At 48.6% G+C, this 18,945-nt stretch overlaps 2 protein-coding genes across 4 annotated transcripts in view; both read left to right on the forward strand.

Moving 5' to 3' along the window:
• c13h19orf47 (chromosome 13 C19orf47 homolog) overlaps positions 1–2,168 on the forward strand; it is a 14,558-nt gene extending 12,390 nt beyond the window's left edge. For both annotated transcript variants that reach the window (XM_061218362.1, XM_061218363.1), the window contains exon 8: positions 109–2,168. In XM_061218362.1, coding sequence (XP_061074346.1) covers positions 109–717 — 609 coding nt within the window. In that variant the 3' untranslated portion in view covers positions 718–2,168. The remainder of the gene's footprint in view (positions 1–108) is intronic.
• Positions 2,169–6,169: 4,001 nt separating this feature from the next.
• Positions 6,170–18,507, forward strand: ttc9b (tetratricopeptide repeat domain 9B). 2 transcript variants are annotated; one of them, XM_061218366.1, is made up of 4 exons: positions 6,170–6,344; positions 6,496–6,968; positions 17,639–17,821; positions 18,278–18,507. In XM_061218366.1, exons 2-4 carry the CDS (start codon positions 6,578–6,580, stop codon positions 18,370–18,372), a joined length of 669 nt encoding a protein of 222 aa, XP_061074350.1. In that variant the 5' UTR covers positions 6,170–6,344; positions 6,496–6,577; the 3' UTR covers positions 18,373–18,507. The 2 variants fall into 2 exon arrangements, with proteins under 2 accessions (XP_061074350.1, XP_061074349.1); XM_061218365.1 differs by having other exon boundaries at positions 6,170–6,968.
• The last annotated feature ends 438 nt before the right edge of the window (positions 18,508–18,945 follow it).

Below are 18,945 nucleotides of genomic sequence, written 5' to 3' on the forward strand. Positions count from 1 at the left end.
CTCTGTGTCTCTGTGTTTCTGTGTCTCTGTGTCTCTGTGTCTCTGTGTCTCTGTGTCTCTGTGTCTCTGTGTGCTGTTGTTGAACGTCCCTCTCTCTGCCCCGTCCAGCCCACCGGAGTCTTCAGCCGGCTCGGCAGGGGCGATGAAGAGGACGCCGAAGTCAGAGCCGGGGTCCGAGGGGAAGGAGAGGACCTGGGTGCGGAGGAGGAGGAGGATGATGAGGAGGAGGAGGAGGAGGAGGAGGAGGAGGAGGAGAGCGATGGCGAGGGCTCGGTGCTCCAGTACGCCGGCGTCCTGAAACGGCCCCTCCCCTCCCTGAAGCAAGTGGCGGCCTCCTCCAGCCAGCCGCCCCGCGAGCTGCCCGCCAAGGCCGCCCCCACCACCCTGCGTCGCCTGGGCAACAAGGCCAAGCCGCCCCCCTCCCCGTCCACGCCGTCAAACTCCTCCTCCTCCTCCTCCTCCTCCCCGGAACATCCCCCGCCCACCAAACTCAGCGTGCTGCAGAGACTGGGCAAGGTGCCTCAGGCCCCGCCCCCCGGCGCCGCCCCCCAGCTGCAGTCCGACACGCAGGACAGCCGCGTGACCAGCACCCGGCCCAAAGCGCTGGCCAGCTCCAAGGTCAGCAGCAGCACCGGCGGGGGGGACGGCGGGGGGGCCCAGATGGACAACGCCGGTGCGGTCAGCGTCTTCAAGAGGCTGGGCGCCAAGCGGACCTAACCCCCCCCCCCCCCCCTTTCCCCTCCCCCAAATGTCTCACACCCTCCCCTGTTTTAACCCATCACTCACCCGGCAAGCTGTCCCACCTCACAGTCCTCCACCATGGGTTTATAACCCCCCCCCGGACCCGGAAAGGGTGGTGCGCACGCATGCCAAGTCGGTTAAAGTTCATATATTTTTAAAAAGCATTTGATGTGTTTTAGTAAAGGGCGCGGCTTCTGCTGCCTCCGTGCTGCTCTGGGCAGCCCACCCTAAGGGCGGCAGGGCTTTTTGCGGTTGTGCAGGAGTAGGTTAGCTTGCCCGTGTCTACCTTTTGAGCACCCCTTTTTATCCTAAGTGCTATCCTAAGTGGCTTTAAGCTTCTACTCTTCCTTAACTTACAAAACCTGATCATGAGAATCATGTTTTTTTGTTTTTTTTTTCTTCTTACGGTTAAATTTATTATAATTATTGATGTGGCATGGCACAAACTAACATAGGAATGCTTGTTTGACTCCCTTCTCCTTGATTTTCTGTGTTGGTAACCATAGATGCGTAGCTACTAGATGAGATGCAATCTGTTTCCGGCCCCCGAATCAGTCCAAGGCGTGCTTGCTGTGAACCCGAGAACAGAATAAAAATCAAAGCGCCTCCTCGAATAGATTTGGGAGACTAAATGGCAATAGGGCTTACTGGCTCGCGTGCAACTAGTCCTTTTGCGAGCCTAACCTAGCCTGTGGCGAAGACGATCGCGCTGCTGTTCGCTGAAGTTGATGCTTGCCCGCTCGCCGGAAGAGACTGACGATGATGATGTTGAAGATGTCCTGCATTTGGATTGGTCGGGTACGGTCCCACGAGCGACGGCTAAAATACCAGGAAGGCGGCCCAGGTAACTGTCTCAACCTGCAGGAACATGTTTGTACCTCAGCCTCCCCTCGACCTGGCCGGCCTCCGCCCGTTCGCTGCTCGGCTGCAGCCGGGACCCTGCCTTGAGGATGCGGGCGTTCATTTTGATACCTCCATGAGCTCCACCACTTCACCCCCCCCCCCGGGTGTACGTCCGACGGGCGGGGGGGGGGAAAGCCTCGTTAAAAGATGTGCCGGTTTACCAGCCAGCTGCGCCTCGGAGCTGGAAATCTGCCTTGTTTCCCGGTCTTCTAAAAGCACCCATACCGAACAGGACAGGAGAGCAGCGGTGGTCCTAAAGACCAGTTTCTGTTTTGTGCTCCAATTGCAGATTTTGTATTTTCATTTGACTTTTTTCCTTTTTTTCTTTTTTTTTAAAAAATTAATTATAATTGTAATGCTACACCAGACCTTTGCTACACTGTACAGATGTCAAAGTTGCCACAGGAAGAAAAAAAAAAACTGTTTAGCTGGGTAGTGTTTTTTAAAAAGTAATGTAACAAGACCTCTCGTCTTGCATAAGTTTTCATGAGGGAAAAAAAAAAAAGTAAACACTGACAAACTTGTCTGCCTTTTATTCTCCTCATTCTCGCGGTTTGAACCGATTACAAGTGCAGGATTTAGTCATTCACCTGTGACTCCACAACCAGTGCAGAAAAAAAAAAATATATATATATGTGTGTGTGTGTGTGTGTGTGTGTTAGTGCGTGAATGTATGTGTGTTAGAGCGTGAGGGTGAATGTATGTGTGTTAGTGCGTGAATGTATGTGTGTTAGTGCGTGAGGGTGTATGTGTGTTAGTGCGTGAATGTATGTGTGTTAGTGCGTGAATGTATGTGTGTTAGTGCGTGAGGGTGTATGTGTGTTAGTGCGTGAATGTATGTGTGTTAGTGCGTGAGGGTGTATGTGTGTTAGTGCGTGAATGTATGTGTGTTAGAGTGTGAGGGTGAATGCATGTGTGTTAGTGCGTGAGGGTGTGTGTGTTAGTGCGTGAGGGTGAATGTATGTGTGTTAGTGCGTGAGGGTGAATGTATGTGTGTTAGTGCGTGAGGGTGAATGTATGTGTGTTAGTGCGTGAGGGTGTGTGTGTTAGTGCGTGAGGGTGAATGTATGTGTGTCAGTGCGTGAGGGTGTGTGTGTCAGTGCGTGAGGGTGAATGTATGTGTGTTAGTGCGTGAGGGTGAATGTATGTGTGTTAGTGCGTGAGGGTGTATGTGTGTCAGTGCGTGAGGGTGAATGTATGTGTGTCAGTGCGTGAGGGTGAATGTATGCGTGTTAGTGCGTGAGGGTGAATGTATGCGTGTTAGTGCGTGAGGGTGTGTGTGTCAGTGCGTGAGGGTGAATGTGTGTGTGTTAGTGCGTGAGGGTGAATGTATGTGTGTTAGTGCGTGAGGGTGAATGTATGTGTGTTAGTGCGTGAGGGTGAATGTATGTGTGTTAGTGCGTGAGGGTGAATGTATGTGTGTCAGTGCGTGAGGGTGAATGTATGTGTGTTAGTGCGTGAGGGTGAATGTATGCGTGTTAGTGCGTGAGGGTGTGTGTGTCAGTGCGTGAGGGTGAATGTGTGTGTGTTAGTGCGTGAGGGTGAATGTATGTGTGTTAGTGCGTGAGGGTGAATGTATGTGTGTTAGTGCGTGAGGGTGAATGTATGTGTGTTAGTGCGTGAGGGTGAATGTATGTGTGTCAGTGCGTGAGGGTGAATGTATGTGTGTTAGTGCGTGAGGGTGAATGTGTGTGTGTCAGTGCGTGAGGGTGAATGTATGTGTGTTAGTGCGTGAGGGTGAATGTATGTGTGTCAGTGCGTGAGGGTGAATGTATGTGTGTCAGTGCGTGAGGGTGTGTGTGTCAGTGCGTGAGGGTGAATGTATGTGTGTTAGTGCGTGAGGGTGAATGTATGTGTGTTAGTGCGTGAGGGTGAATGTATGTGTGTTAGTGCGTGAGGGTGAATGTATGTGTGTTAGTGCGTGAGGGTGAATGTATGTGTGTCAGTGCGTGAGGGTGTATGTGTGTTAGTGCGTGAGGGTGAGTGTATGTGTGTCAGTGCGTGAGGGTGTTTGCTCTTGTGTGAGAGGGTCGACCTCAGCTGTCAGACAGTGGGCTCTGCCAGGTCTTGCAGTCAAAGGAAAAAGGACCAGTGATGCCCCACCTGACCTCATGTGCTGCCGGTCGATGTCCTCAAACCCGGCTCTTTCACAGCGGGGGGGGGTCCGGGGGGGTCCGGGCCGGGGCTGTGGGCCGGGGCTGTGGGCCGGGGCTGTGGGCCGGGGCTGTGGAGCGTCCATCTACACGGCTTTTCAAAATGGATGCCTGACGGTTTTCAGGCATCCATTTTTTAACCCCAATGTTGGGCGCCGTGGTTTCTGGTTAAAGGTCCCGCATTGTGGAAAATGACAGTTCCCTAGCTATGGGTCTTATAAAGGAGTTGACTGTGTTGTAAAACCTCAAAATGCACAGTCTCCAAATTAAATCCTCACTATCCGTATGAAGAAAAGTTGTATTTAAATGAGCAGTTTGGGCTTTGGTTAAGTTATGACATAATGATACGCCGTTTGGTTGAGTTTTAACATCATAATGATAAGCTCTCGGCACAGACACTGTTCGGTTTGTTGGAGCTAGCCAGTTAACAGAGTTTTCACTTGTCAATGAGCCTTAAAGACACCGACACTAAAATGGCCTGTTTGTGGTAAGACTTGTGAGGTGCTGGAGAATAGAAATGTAAAACTGGATTGAGATTGTTTTTGGTTCTTAAAACCACACAAACGTCTTTATGGATATCAGGACTTACTATAAACACTGCCAAAGTGTACAATATGGGACCTTCGCATTGGACATTATTATCGGAACAGAGTGCCTCAATAAAATAATTGTTGAGGCGCACTATGCTCACCAAACTTTTACAGGTAGAATGCGTTTTACCTTGAAGAGGTGTGATGCAAGAAATGGCTGAATGCAATCTATTGAAACACACATAGACACACACACACACACACACACACACACACACACACAGAGCTTCTAAGTTAATTGTTGCTGGGTAACCAGATGGCTCCCCGTGATTAAATGGTGTTGTTGACAGTGAAATATTGACTGTCTGAGGCCTAAATCTTTCTCTGTTCAGGAAACCCCAGAGATCCTTCGCCCATTATCGGTGGATGTTCTGGCCATTTGTCTGTAATTCTGCCTCTATTTAGGAGCCATTTAAATGAGTCTTCCAGTCGTTTCCACTGCTGCTTGATTTAGGAACTGAGGGCAGCACTAAGCTTTTGTGAAGCCTGTAATAGGTGGAGCATCATGTTACCACTCATTTGTTTGAACAGAGTTGTACAGAGCAATGGTTATTTGTTTGAACAGAGTTGTACAGAGCAATGGTTGTTTGCTCCTGCTTTTATCAGTAAATGCCACTCATTTTTCATATTGAGCAGATTCATTGTCTCAAGGTGATTTTCAGTTTTTCCACTTACAAGACCCATATTCTTCACTATAGAATATATATCATAATCAGAATAATGTTATATTATTTTCAATGTAATCTCTGAGAACACGCACAAGTTGATAATTTTTAGTTTTTTTAAATTTATTTAGTTTTTAGAGAACTTGTATATTTCACTTAATTTTTCTAGTTTTCAGTAATCTTAATGCTGGATCATACACAATGGTAACACCACAGACACGAATGAGTAATTTCATAAGCAACGGTAAACCCACAGACACTAATGCGTGTCAAAATTTGATTTAGCTGTAAAAAAAAAATGTTTTTCCTCAGGTCATTTGCAGCTCTTAGAAAATAATCACCCAGGCTGTGCTTATAAAACTGACCGCTTGCGGGTGTCGGTTTATAAAACCGATTCTGGTGGTGGTGTCGGTGCACTTAGGTGTCCAGGCAACTCGCTTGGACAACACGCAATACAAGTTTGCACAGGTGCATACATGCCTCGTTGCCTTTTTGAAGCGACCTCAGCATCTAGAGTTGACCTGCAGAGTGTGTCTAGGCACATTTTCTTCCTTGCCTTGCTCCACTTGCTCGTAAACACGATTTCGTAGTTACTTTGACGTTTTCTGCAGTCTGTTTCAAATTCAGGTTGATAAACATTATTGTAGGCTACAGCCGTGCCTATGCTAATTGTGGAATTGAAATAAACAATGTTTAAACTGCTCATTGTTTTCACATAGAAATCAATGTCGGGCTACAACCACACTTTGAATTATTTAATTATTATATGTGTTCGGCTATACCACGAATTTGACTTCGATAAGTTGCCCTACTATTGTACAGTAAAATAGGACACAGCTGGTTAGACGTGAATACAGTATTGGAGCATAACTCGTTCTCGACAATTATTTACAAGAAATCTAAGATAGAAAATGCTGTTTCTTGTTATTGTTGATGAAAATGTAAAATATGAAGTAGCTTACTGTACCTCTTGAGCTGTAAAGCGATGTAAAGCACCATCATACTCTTAGTCGTGTGAGGACCACGACTTAAGAAATCACGCTCGTGATGCAGCAGGATCGCACGACTACACCCCCCCCCCCCCCCTTTTTAACTCCCATCATGCATCGCGGGCAAAGGGTTAGTTCGCTGTCTGTGGTGCTGAAGCTGCGCGTGCCGGCGACTCAAGCGCAAGAGGGGAGCTCAATCGAGCCTACCGCTTTCACCCAAGATCACTCTGTAAAACCACCGAGCAAGGGGAGACGGGGACAGAATCGTAGCAGAGGGGGAAGCCAGTACCACAATCCACAAAGGTTCTCACTTGTCTTTTTGCATAGACTCGAAATAATTTTGTTTTTGTTTTTTTGTAAAGCTAGCTTATTTTTCTGCGAGCTCTGCTTTTTTCTTTCTTTCTTTTTTCTGCTGAATTCTGACTCCCGCTTGAATCGCATCCTTTATGCACAGCACGCTGATTCAGTCCTCCCAAGGAAAACAGGCATTCGTGTCGGAACAGCATGGCCTGCTGCTATCGCGCACACTGAGAGATATGGAAGCCAAGCAGCACTCGATCAAAAGCCTGAAAAGCTACCCAGAGGCGGGGGGCCGAAGTCTGGCGGCGGCTGCGGGTGCGGACGTTAGCGGCGGCGGTGGTGGAAGCGTCGGGTACCGTGCCGGTGCGGCAGAGCTTGAGATGGAGGCAAAAATACAGAAAGCGGTGGACTTTAAGGTGGAGGGCCACCGCTGCTACAAGGAGAAGAAATTCCGGGAAGCGATAGGGAAGTATCATCGGGCTCTGTTGCAACTGAAGGGGGTACATGTAGCCGAGGGGACCACTGGCTCCGAGGTTAACCTACTGAACCAAGCCGCAGTCAGGCTGACCGAAGATCAGCGAAGAGCCGTGGAGAACACGGAGATCGAGTGCTACGACAGCCTGACAGGTGAGTCGCTGCAGTTGACCTCCTTCGGGTCCGCGAACCGAGAAATTATTGGATTGAGAAATCTCGAATACCATTGTTCGTTCCGCTAGAGCGGTTGGAGGAGAGAGACGAGTCGGAATCGGGATTATTGTGTAAGAGCTCGATACAGGCCGCCGCTGTGTGCTTTGCCTAGCTTCTGAGATATAATTACCGCGATCATGCATTACACAAATAACAGGATTGCGTTGTCCTGAACATAAAAGGTCTTAAATTCTCTCAATGCAAACCCTGAGGTAATTTGAAAATTAGGCTAATGCGAGAGTTACCACGGCCATAGATAGGTCTTTCAGCCTCCAAGCTTGATTTACAAGGAACTCTTTTATTCAATTTCCTCTCCAGTCGCACAATCACTTTTGTTTGCATATCGCTTTTTGGGGGGTTCTGTGGAGGGAGGGGTGGAGATGGCTGGCCTAGTTAGTTCTCTGAGTTTGTTTTTCTCGCTCTCCGCTGAACATTTTTAACACATTTTTATGGTTCCCTCAATCTGTTTCTTGCTTCTCCTTGGTTTCGTCTTCGGCCACTTTGCCGTGAACTGGCCTTCGGCGTGCCGTGATTCTCAAAGATTTGCTCGCGCCCTGTATCCAGGGAGATTCAATGACCAGCAGCTGTCAGTTGTTATGCACGAGGTACCTGCTTGTCTGGTGATGTACTTATCGGCTATCAATTGCGCTAAAATTAAGGCTCCCCTCCATTCAGGCCGAGGGTTCTTGCATCATTGAAACATCGTTACAGAACGCTGTGAGAGCGCGGTGCTTGTTCAGCACCTTAAAACCTGTCCAGTCATGGGTTGAGAACGCATTTGTAATCTTCGCCCTGTGAATTAAACATTAACACAGAGAGGAACTGTGTCGGGTGGAGATTACGTTCGAGGGCGAAGAGAGACTTCCCTGCGTTCAGCGCAAAGCTAGTGCGTCACGGATGCTCCAGGTGGTTGTGTTTTGTTGCTGCACTGCAACGGCCTGTGCTGTGTGTCACAGTGGGGTGAAGGTCAGCTGTTGTTCTTCGCTCTGCTGGTCTGTGGCGCGTGTTCCTGTGGGGGGTAGGGGGAACATTGACTAGTGCGATCACCGTGGTGATATTTCTTGAGCTGTTTGTGCCGTCTCTGCCCTCTCGGGGGGACGGGAGCACGGGCGCGCTCCCTGGGAACGTTTCGATTGGGTGAAACTGCACACCGGGCCAGTAGGTCTGCAGTCGAGGGAAAGAGCAAAGTGGCACTGGCCTTCTAGTGTTTCTGTCTATCTCAGCAGCAGTGATGAACTGTAGCGGGAGCCGGGGGGGGGGGGTGATGGACAGAATGCTCTGTGACCTTTCATTCGCTCACTGTCCATGCTGACATTGCTCTGCATGTGTGCAAGTGACAGAAGAGGCGGAGGGGGGGGGGGGGGGTGGTCTATCAGTCTCGATCATTTCTTTGTTGTGACCTGTGACAACAGTGACAACTTTCTTTTTAAACTAAACGGACAAACTACAAAAAAATCTTATCAACTGATTTTGTGATAGATGGTGTGCTCGACAGCACTGTGGCACAGCTTTGGGCAGGGGAGTGGCGGAGGAGGAGGGTGAGAAGGGAGGAGAAATGGAAATGAAGGGCTGCTTGTTGCTGGGATGTGTCTGACAGCAAGTGCTTCTGGGAGATACTAAAAGAAGAGGAGGATGGAGGAAGCCGGAGCGTTGAGGGGGGGAACGGCAGCGTGTCGCCCGGAATCCATTCCCCCCCCCCCACGCTAAAGGGAGCACTGCGTTTCCTGTCATCATTTAATCATCTGTGTGGCTATTCAGTCATGTTTTCTCTCCAATCGTCATTACAATCTCTATCATCATTACAGTTGTCATCAGCATTACAGTGACAGATCTGTAGATTCTGAGATATGTGTGACAGATCTGTAGATTCTGAGATATGTGTGACAGATCTGTAGATTCTGAGATATGTGTGACAGATCTGTAGATACTGAGATATGTGTGACAGATCTGTAGATTCTGAGATATGTGTGACAGATCTGTAGATTCTGAGATATGTGTGACAGATCTGTAGATTCTGAGATATGTGTGACATATCTGTAGATTCTGAGATATGTGTGACAGATCTGTAGATTCTGAGATATGTGTGACAGATCTGTAGATGTTGCAAGGTGAGATAATAGATCATATGCTCTCCTTTCCCCAGCCAGAGCGTAAGTTCCGTTAATTTCAGTTAAATCCCCATTCTGTGGATGGACAAATACAGGAACACTACAGACCCGTAACGTAAACACAGGAGTGCAGAAACAAGACTACACATGGGCAGGTACAGTCACACACGCTCACACACACGCTGCGCGCACACATACACACATGAACTGTAATGCGTTGTTCTTATTGTACAGTACCTACGGTAAATACCTTGATAAAAATGTTTTATAATACTTTCCTGTCCATTCTTATCCATTTACTGTATGTCTGGCTGTTTTCTTTGAGTCTGTCAATCTTGTAATTGAGATCTCTTCCCTAGCTGACAATAGAAATCAATATATTTTTTAAGCCTTATTGGTGGTGGCTATACCTTTACTAGTCGTGTTTATTATATGAAATTGGTTATGATTTCTCTCGTTTTTGTCTATTCACTGTTGATTACTTTTTGGTGTGCAGAGAAAACTCAGATAATGTCAGATTCATCACAGTGCTGGCCTTATCGCGAACCTCCAAGCCTCGATGATGAGAGAAAACTGCCACGCCACCCCTCTTTTTTTCATCTGCTGCCAAAACCCGTCACATGGAGCAAAATCTGGAAGAATGCAAATCAGCAGAGGAGAAGAGGGAGGAGGAGAGGACGGGTAGAGTAGGGCGGACGCTGGAGGAGAAGACCGGAGGGGATAGGGGAGAAGAACGGAGAAGAGGAAGATGGAGGTAGAGGAGCGGAGAGCGTTCGGGAGAGGGCAGGGAGCCGGAGGGAGGGAAGGCGGGAGGAGGAGGGTGGAGAGGAGGTAGGCAGAAAGAGGATGAGAACAGACGGAGGCGGACTGGTGGAGAAGGGGAGGAGGACAGAGGAGGAGTGGTGGAGAGAAGATGAGGGGCGGGGCTTATTCCCCGTGCTCGTGGTGACAGACAGGGTGGTCGGCCATTGAGGCTGAGGGGCCACGAGTGCCAGAGCCACAGATGGCGCGGAGTCACTGCAGGGGCCCCGCTGGCCACTGGGGCCACTGCACTGTACTCTACTGTATGGCATCACCGTCCCAAGCAGCCAATGAGGGGGTGCGGTGGGAGAGGGAGAGAAACCGGGCAGGAGCTGAGCAGAAAACGTGAACATAGGGGAGGGTACGGAGGGAGGGGTGGAAGAACAGGGGATGGGGGAAGGGAGGAGGGTATGGAGGGAGGGGTGGAAGAACAGGGGATGGGGAAGGGAGAAGGGTATGGAGGGAGGGGTGGAAGAACGGGATGGGGAAGGGAGAAGGGTATGGAGGGAGGGGTGGAAGAACAGGGGATGGGGAAGGGAGAAGGGTACGGAGGGAGGGGTGGAAGAACAGGGGATGGGGAAGGGAGAAGTTGAGGTTGAGGGGCCTGGGAGGGAGTGAAGGATGGAGGGAGCAGAAAGAAAGGGAGGGCCATCTCGATGGTGCTTTCTACACCTTTGTAAGAAAAAAAGAGAGAGATGGCAGCACGCCGTCATTGCCGCTGTTTTCTGTGGTTGTTTTTCAACATAAGTGGGGTGGGGGGGGAGGGGGCTGATAAGAAATCAAGTCCGAAACCGGCTGTGTTATTTCAAGGTTCCGAGAGCTTGGGAGGGTTGGAGAGCTTTGTCACGACAGTAAATAAAGACGGGGAGAGAGGGGGGGGGGGGGTGTGAACGAGAGAGGTCTCCAATTTAAAATAAAAAACGCAGCACTTACAGTCAGGCAGAAACAGATGCCCAGGTTTAGTGATGAAGAAAGAAAGAGAGGGAGGGAGGGAGGTAAGGGTCATGACCATGGCGATTAATGTTAGCTAGCTTCTGTTCTGAAAAGGCTCTTCTGCGGATTATTACACATCTCACTTTCGCTGTCCCACTTCCGTCGAATTTGTTGGAAAATCAGCTGTAATTGTGCTGCATGCAGTTGCATCCAGGTGTGTTAAGTGCTGTGAATGCTAATGCCCGGTGGTGTTCAGTGCAGTGGTACAGTACAGAGTGCATACAGTTGTGCTTGCTGGTGTTCAGTGTCTCGATTGTCGGCGTTTGTGGGTGTCTGTGAATTTAGTTCAGTTCAATTCGGTTTCATTGTGTTGCGTTTTTACAGACAGACTGCCGCAAATATGTTTTAGAGAAAAACAGGAAATAGGAAGAAATTTTTTTTACGATTGAGCCCCCCCAATCCAGAAAATGACTAAGGTGGACACAGGTTATGCGGACATCTCTGGGTGAATGCATCAGTGAATGTACCCTGCTGTTTCCAGGAGAACAGGTCAGCCAGGGACAGCATCCGTACTACTCCGTCTGCTGCATTAGTCTGTTGAGTTTCGCCCGGGTGCTCCAAGTGAATACGTCCTCTTCTAAATCAGCGCACAAAATGTCCTCTGCGGTTTGGCAGCACGCAGAAACAAGGAATCAAATCAACAACCGCTCTTTTATCTTCAGACACGTATTTCCAACGTGACGACATTATGTAGGAGGACACCGAGTTTAGACCGACGACATTGTTGTTAATAGTTACGAACGGCCCGTGTCTGCGCTGCGTTCTCATTAATAATAAAGCGAATGTCGGGTGAAGTGACTCAGCTGAAGTACTTGTTTCGAGTGCCGTAGAGCTATAGCAGGTAAATAAACCATATTTTATGACCCTTAAAAAGAACACATTCAGTGTCTGAATGTGAAGAAAATCACACGACAGTACAATGTGACACAATAATTGGGGGTATATATATATTAATTTTTTTTGCTGTGGTTGCTCTTATCTCGTGGGATGATCTATGCAGTACGTTTGCTGTGGCGTCTGTTTCCACGGACGACGGAACGCGCAACCTTAATGAGGGAACCACGAGCTGGAGAACGCACCAAGCAGCGCCCGGGTTGTCCAGGGACTCCAATTAGAAACGCAATGTACAAGCACCTGTTTGCGATGCTCGCTTATACATTCACAACATGAACTTGCTAGGTACAGCCAGACGCGAGAAACGACATGTTGGCAAGTGCGTACGTCAACATTGGCATGCGGTGCTTTCAAAATAACGACTTAAAAATAATAATTTGAAGAATTGGTACGCTCTCCGGTGATCTGTCTGACTGATGGAAAGATGAGAACGCTCCAGACTCAATATCAGAGAATGCGGCAAAAACATTTTTATCAGATGCTGACCAACTAACATGCATGTTATTTGAATTTTCCTTGTTCCAGGGTCAGCATGTACCACATTACCCATCATATTTGTTTTGGAAAACTCAAGCAGTGCATGTGCAATCATAATTTGTTATTTGGAGACTGGAATGGAAACCGTATTGTCAATTATTTATTTAAGTTGTGGAGAATTGTTATATGGCCAACTTTTTTTATCTGGAGCCTGGAGGAGGGCCTTTCCTCCTCGGGGAGCCTGTCTCCTCCAGCCAATCTTCTTCAGGTCGCTCAGAGAATCGGTGGCAGGACACATACCACACGACAGGGAGCCAAGGAAGGTTTCTTCCGTGTGCTGGTCCTTACATAGAGGGAACGAATCGGAAACGAGAGAGTGGGAAATTAACTATACGTATTCCTCGGCCTCGCTGTGTAGAAAATGTGCTTGTAAGTCACTTTCACTTACGTGCTCTCATTTTAAAAGTGGGGACATCATCAGTGCAGCCCGTTGTTAGTGTGGGATTGGGTCTTATCACGCCTGAACAGAGCAGGGAGTCAGCGAGAGGAATGAAGGGATACTAAATATTTGAGGGCGGCTCGAGAGAGAGAGACATGAATTTTTTTGCAAAATGAAAGAGGGATGGGCGGAGGGACAAAGAGAAATGATGACTGAACGAGTCGAAGGTTTGGAGTTACCCGGATTTAAAAGAGAAAAATTAACTGACTAAAACAACATGAAAGAAAGAGCAATAGACGTGTTTAAGCACGGCGAAGAAGGTTACTGCGTGAGTGAGTTCTTACTGTAGCATCAGTGTAATGGCAGTTCTCTGTATCAAGCCCGGTGATTGAAGACTGCTGTCTGGGTTGTTAACACCAAAGAGATCCCTGCCTGCACATAGAGGCACTGGGTGATAAGGCACTTTATGATATAATCTGTCCAACTGCCTGCCGAGTTCAACCATATTTGCACTACAGTAGCTGGCTGTATTAGATTTCTGAGCTGAAGTTGGACGCCAATTCTCTTGTTCATTTTTGCCATTAGCTGCAATGTGCACTTGGCTTTAATGCTATTAAATATTAAACCTACCATTGCCATTTACAATTTAGCCATTTAGTAGATGCTTTTACCGACTTATTTTAAATTATCTGCGTAGTCAGCTAAGTCTTCAAGCGGTGGCAACCAAAGAATATACGGGGGATTGAGATGTGTGAGACCTGCACTGGTTCATCGCTGTGTTGCTCATGAATATCGGATGGGGACGGAGGGGGTCTAGGAGGCGTGAGCTGCTGGTTAGAGGGGTAGGGCCCCAGGTCTACCGTTAACTTTCCGGAGAGAGATAATTACAGCAAGACTGACAGAAGTGTAATCACTGCAGACGGAGATGGGCTTTAAAATCACAAGCCTTATATTGCCGCAAGTGCTGGCCTTGACGTTTTTTTAATGCTGAAAAAAGATGAGCAGGTTTCTTGATTCCAGTCGTGGAAATGGATGCGACTGAGCGAGACAGAGCGCCGACAATCTTTGCTCTGCAAGTTTTAATTTCCGCCGCTTCCTCTCTTATTTAATTCCGTCTCTTCTCCTCTATGTTTTTTTTGGTCTGCACTGCCTGCAGGCCTTCTGCAGAAAGGCAGACGACATTATTTCATCTTGTCTTTTGTTGAACAGATTTTGAAACACAATCTAGTACTCGTGCGCTCACCCACCCACCTGTTTGACTCTCCACCTGCCGGATTTTGAAAACAAAAAACAAACGTGGGGTGGGAAAGTTAAGCAGAAACAAACAGAAGCCCAAAAGCTAGTGATTTCCTAATTTCCTTTACACAAAAATGAGATGAATGGATTTTCTTTGTTAACTCTCTCTCAGGAACACAAACACAGTCATCGTTGATTTATGGCTTTGGCCTGGTCTTGCCATGATCAGGGGTGCGGAAGCACGAGGGAAGAGGCAGAAGAGCAGGCAATAGCAACGAGAGGAAATAAATATTAATACTCTGACACATTGGCTGCTGGGTGCGGCATGCGGTGGTTGCTACGCCACTGATTGAACTGGGACAGAGGTTTTTGCTTTCCGTGAACAGGCAAGTCCATTCGCTCGCATTCTGTTTTGGTACCAGCTGTTGAGGGGTTTGGGGTGCATGTGGGGGCCACCCTCTGCACCCTCTGTCCTCCGCATATAGAGGACCACTGCCTCTTCTCTCCGGGTCACTGAGGAGGAATCGGGTGGGCGTACCGCACGGCTCACCCTTGGGGTCCATACTCATACTCAGGGCACACGTTTTGCTGCTCAGCTCCATGCCCTGGAAGTTGTCTCTGGGCTTGTGCTGTTTTACTGAACAGTGACTGCTGGCAAGCGATTCTCGTTGCCGTCCCTTTGATGCCTTCTTGATCTTGTGTGTGTGTGTGTGTGTGTGTGTGAGAGAGAGAGAGAGAAAGTACAAAGAGCTGTATGTGTTAACGGCCATTAGCCATTACAGGCTGAAACTGGATCCACTGAAAGCTTTCAGGGACTCCAGTGGGAGATGATGATGCGAGTTCAGGGAGGGAGGGAGGGGGAGAGGAAACAGGGGATGGATGGATGGATGGATGGATGGATGAGGGCGGACATGGATAGTTCTTTCTTTCGCATTGTAGTTGTAGGGGGAGGTTGATTGATTTCGATTACCGAACCTGCGGGCAAAGCTTTACACAAACGCCTTGGCATCCATGTCTGCACATTTGCACATGCTAGCATTTGATTATAGTGTGATATTAGCTTGTAATGTCTGTCCATTACCCTTTAACCTAGAGTTGTAACTTCCTGTCTGCTGACCGAGCAGTCTTCTAAGAGCAATCTCTCTCTCTCCCTCTCTCTCTGTCCCTTGTCTTTCTGCCTTGTCTTTCTCTTAATCCAGAAGGTGAAAGTGTAGTGTAGTGTAGCGTCTCAATATTTTCTGTATTTTCTGGACAGTGTTTGTGGTGAATACAAAGAAGGATGTCGGAAAGAAGGGGAGAGACGGGGAGAGTGAGGAGGGAGAGAGAGAGAGAGAGAGAGAGAGAGAGAGAGTCAGGGTAGTCTCCACAAGAGCACCAGCATTGTGATGTCTCCTTAGCAACAGCAGCAACTTAGCGACAACACCGAATCACACACGGACAGCCTCCTACTGTAATGGTTACCAAGGTGTCATTCTGGCCCTTTTATGTCAAATCACATGACATCGCGCTGTAGATCTGTTTTGCAGATGCCCAGGTGTCCCTGGCACAGTTTCAGCTCGACTCCTCTCCCTTTCCCTCGTTTGTTTTTTTTTTTTACATTTTGAGGCCAGTCTTCCTTTGTTCAGTTTTTTTTCCCTCATCCTCTGACTTTTATTTTGAAGAGGCTCGACTCCCCCAGTGCACTGATATGGTGGGACGGGGGGGAAAAAAAAAGGGCACTGTGTGGATTTCTGAGCCCCCGCACACTGCACACCCCACCCACACACCCGCACCTCCAGCTCTGGGGTGATGTTTGGGTGGCAGGGGGAAGTGGCAACACTGTTACACAAACATCTCATTGCATAATCCCCCCCCCCCCCCCCATCCGCATCCATCCATGTGTATTTCAGGGTCAGCTCACACTCTCCGCCAGATAATCAGCCCCAATTTTTTGGCTTTCCCAGGGATCTCTGTGTGCCAGGGAGTGCAGGGAGAGTGAGGGTGGAAAGGAGTGAGTGGGAGGGAGGTGGGTCGGAGAAGAAAGTGGGGTTTCATGAGCTAAGTAGAATGCATTACTTGGGATGGGTAAAAATAGCTGAACTGAAATGTGAAAAGGAACCTCCAAAATAAATGTGTCTGTAAACTACAGTGGAAAATGCTGGACATTTAGGTCACTTTGTAGGTGGCACAATGGTATAAGCCAAACAAAACAGAGGCAGGAAGCTTATGAAATAGTCAATGCACTTTCATGTGAGCATGCACACTCAAAACACACACTCACAACAGACAACACGTACTTACAACACGCACTCACGACACATGCTCACAACACACCACCCGCACTTACAACGTATACTCACAACACAGAACACATACTCACAACACACACCCAAAACACATAACACATACTCACAACATGCAACACAGAACACATACTCACAACACACACTCGAAACACATAACACGTACTCACAACATTCAACACAGAACACATACTCACAACACACACTCGAAACACATAACACGTACTCACAACACACACTCAAAACACATAACACATTCACAACACGCACTCACAACACATGTTGCCCGGGGGGGGGGGGTTAGTGGTGAAGGATTTTTGTGTCAGTGCTAAATCCAGATTACACGCACGTGGGGATTATAGTTAAGGGATAAAATGGCAGAACTAGAAATATGAAATGGAGACCTTTGGGGGGATAGAGCCAACATACTAGCCTTATCAGTGCAGTTTTTTCACACAGCCTGCCCAAAAACATAATTTCCACCTGGTGACCCTTGCTTGCTGCCAGAGCGCTGTATCATGCATTTGCTCATCAAACGCTGCCCCTGGCTCCTCAGCGCATGATGTCACGTATTCACTGACCTATTTATGCAGCTTGTTTTCTGATGGGGTAAAGTACCTTCCCCATGGGTAACTGCTGCACACCCTCCCCGGGACCGAAATTCACGAACCCCTCTTTGATCCACGGTTTGAGCCTCCGACCGCAGTCCGCTGTCTTCAGCGGCCATTAATCTTTCCGAAGGAGGCCTCCTCAGCGTTGTTGTTGTTGCGGGCGATGCTGTCTCCGCTGTTTTCGCTCCTGGAAAAGTGCTCCGTCGTCTGATTAAACCCTGACCGGCACCGAGGCCAGGCATTTTAACAGCTGAGATTGGCTGAAAAGGTGTAATTGAGCCCTAATGTCTTCTAATTACACTATTCAGAGCTCTGATTGAGCAGATTCTTCCTGGAACGGGGTGTATATAAAAAGGGCCGGTTGCTGTGGAGAAACTGAGTTTAAAGCTTTCTGCACGGGTTGTTTATTTCTATTTTCTTTTCAGCCATAAAACCCATCACATTCTTCATGCTGTAATCTGTCTGTCTGTCTGTCTGTCTGTCTGTCTGTCTGTCTGTCTCACACACACACACATACTCTCTCTCTCCTTTGTTTCTTTCTCCTTGTTTCTGTTTCCATTGAAAAAAACATTTATTTTACTCTCCATTGCCACATCTCTCTTTCTCATCCCCTCTTTCTCTCACTCTCTCCCTCCTTTATGATCTCAAGTCTTTTCACCTTCTCCGTCACTTTCCCCCCCGCTTACAGTCTGTGCCTTTCTCCAGGTCACCGAATCGAGTCCGAAATTAATAATCTCTTCTCCCTCCCCTGTGTTTGCCCCCCCCCCAGCGTGCCTCCTGCAGTCCGAGCTGGTGAACTACGAACGGGTGAAGGAGTACTGCCTGAAGGTGCTGAGTCACCAGCAGGGCCACTTCAAGGCCATGTACCGCGCCGGCATCGCCTTCTACCACCTGGGGGACTACGAGTGCGCCCTGCGCTACCTGCGCGATGCCAAGAGCCGCGAGCCCACAGGTACCGCGCCGAACAGAGGGCATCATGGGAGGTGGAGTCCAATTACTGAACTCTCCGCAAGCCCGGCGGCCTGTGCTCCCTCAGTAGCCTCCCTGTGCAAAATGCTTCGTGGCACTTTGCCCACGGACTGCGGTCCACGCCGGCTGAGGCAGGTACACTCCCTGCAGGAGGGAGACGTGGGTATTCGCACAACCGCTCTCGCGCGCGAGGGTTTAGCGGAGCCTCCAGCGCGGCGGAACGGAGTGCGAGTTTGTGTTTGATGTTTCATGTGCCAAGCCCATCTCCATATGTGAACTGAGAAGCGGTGGCATCATAAATGTTATGGACCAACAGCTCTCGCTGTCAGTAGAAATAATGGTAATCATTATGCTAATATTGCCGAATAACTGCTCTTCCTCTCTCTCTCTCTCTCTCTCTCTCTATCTCTCTCTCTCTCTCCCTCTCTCGCTTTCTCAGACACCAACGTGTTGCGCTACATTCAGCTGACGGAGATGAAGATGAGCAAGAGCGGCCAGCGAGATCGAGAGCCATGCAAAGAAGCCATGGGTTAAAGCCCCACCCCGCATTCCTCCGCCCCCTGCCACTCACCCCGCCCAAGTAAATACCCCTCTTTGCCCTGCACCCCCAGTGACCCTGGCACCTCCCAGGTTGGATGCAACCCGCATTCCCTGCCCCTCCCCTTACCTGCCTGCCCCCCCCCCCCCCCCTCCGCCCCCCCCCCCAGCTCTACTGACCCCCCATTCCTGCCCTCAACCCACCGCCCCCCCTCCTGGAACATTCCGACCCCACCCCTTCTCTGGAACAGTGCCAGGCACTGAGTGACTACATGCGAAAGCCAATAAAATAAAATTAAAAACTAATGCTGAATCATAACTATAGTAACAGTTCCGGTTGTTTAAAAAAAAATAAAAAAATGCTAATGAGTAGAAGAAGAAAATGACAGGACACTGCTTAACGTTTATTTATCGAAGACAAAAAAAAAAGTAAATGTAGAGAAAAATATTAATGTACTGTATGTAAGCTTTCTTTTGTATTAAAAAAGAAAAAGTTAATTAGGTAAGTAAAACATGCCTACTGGTGAGTGTGGTTGTAGTATGGTGGTAGTTTGGGAGGAAGGGTGTGGC

The sequence above is a fragment of the Conger conger genome, chromosome 13 (assembly GCF_963514075.1).
Source record: "Conger conger chromosome 13, fConCon1.1, whole genome shotgun sequence".
NCBI lineage: Eukaryota > Metazoa > Chordata > Actinopteri > Anguilliformes > Congridae > Conger > Conger conger.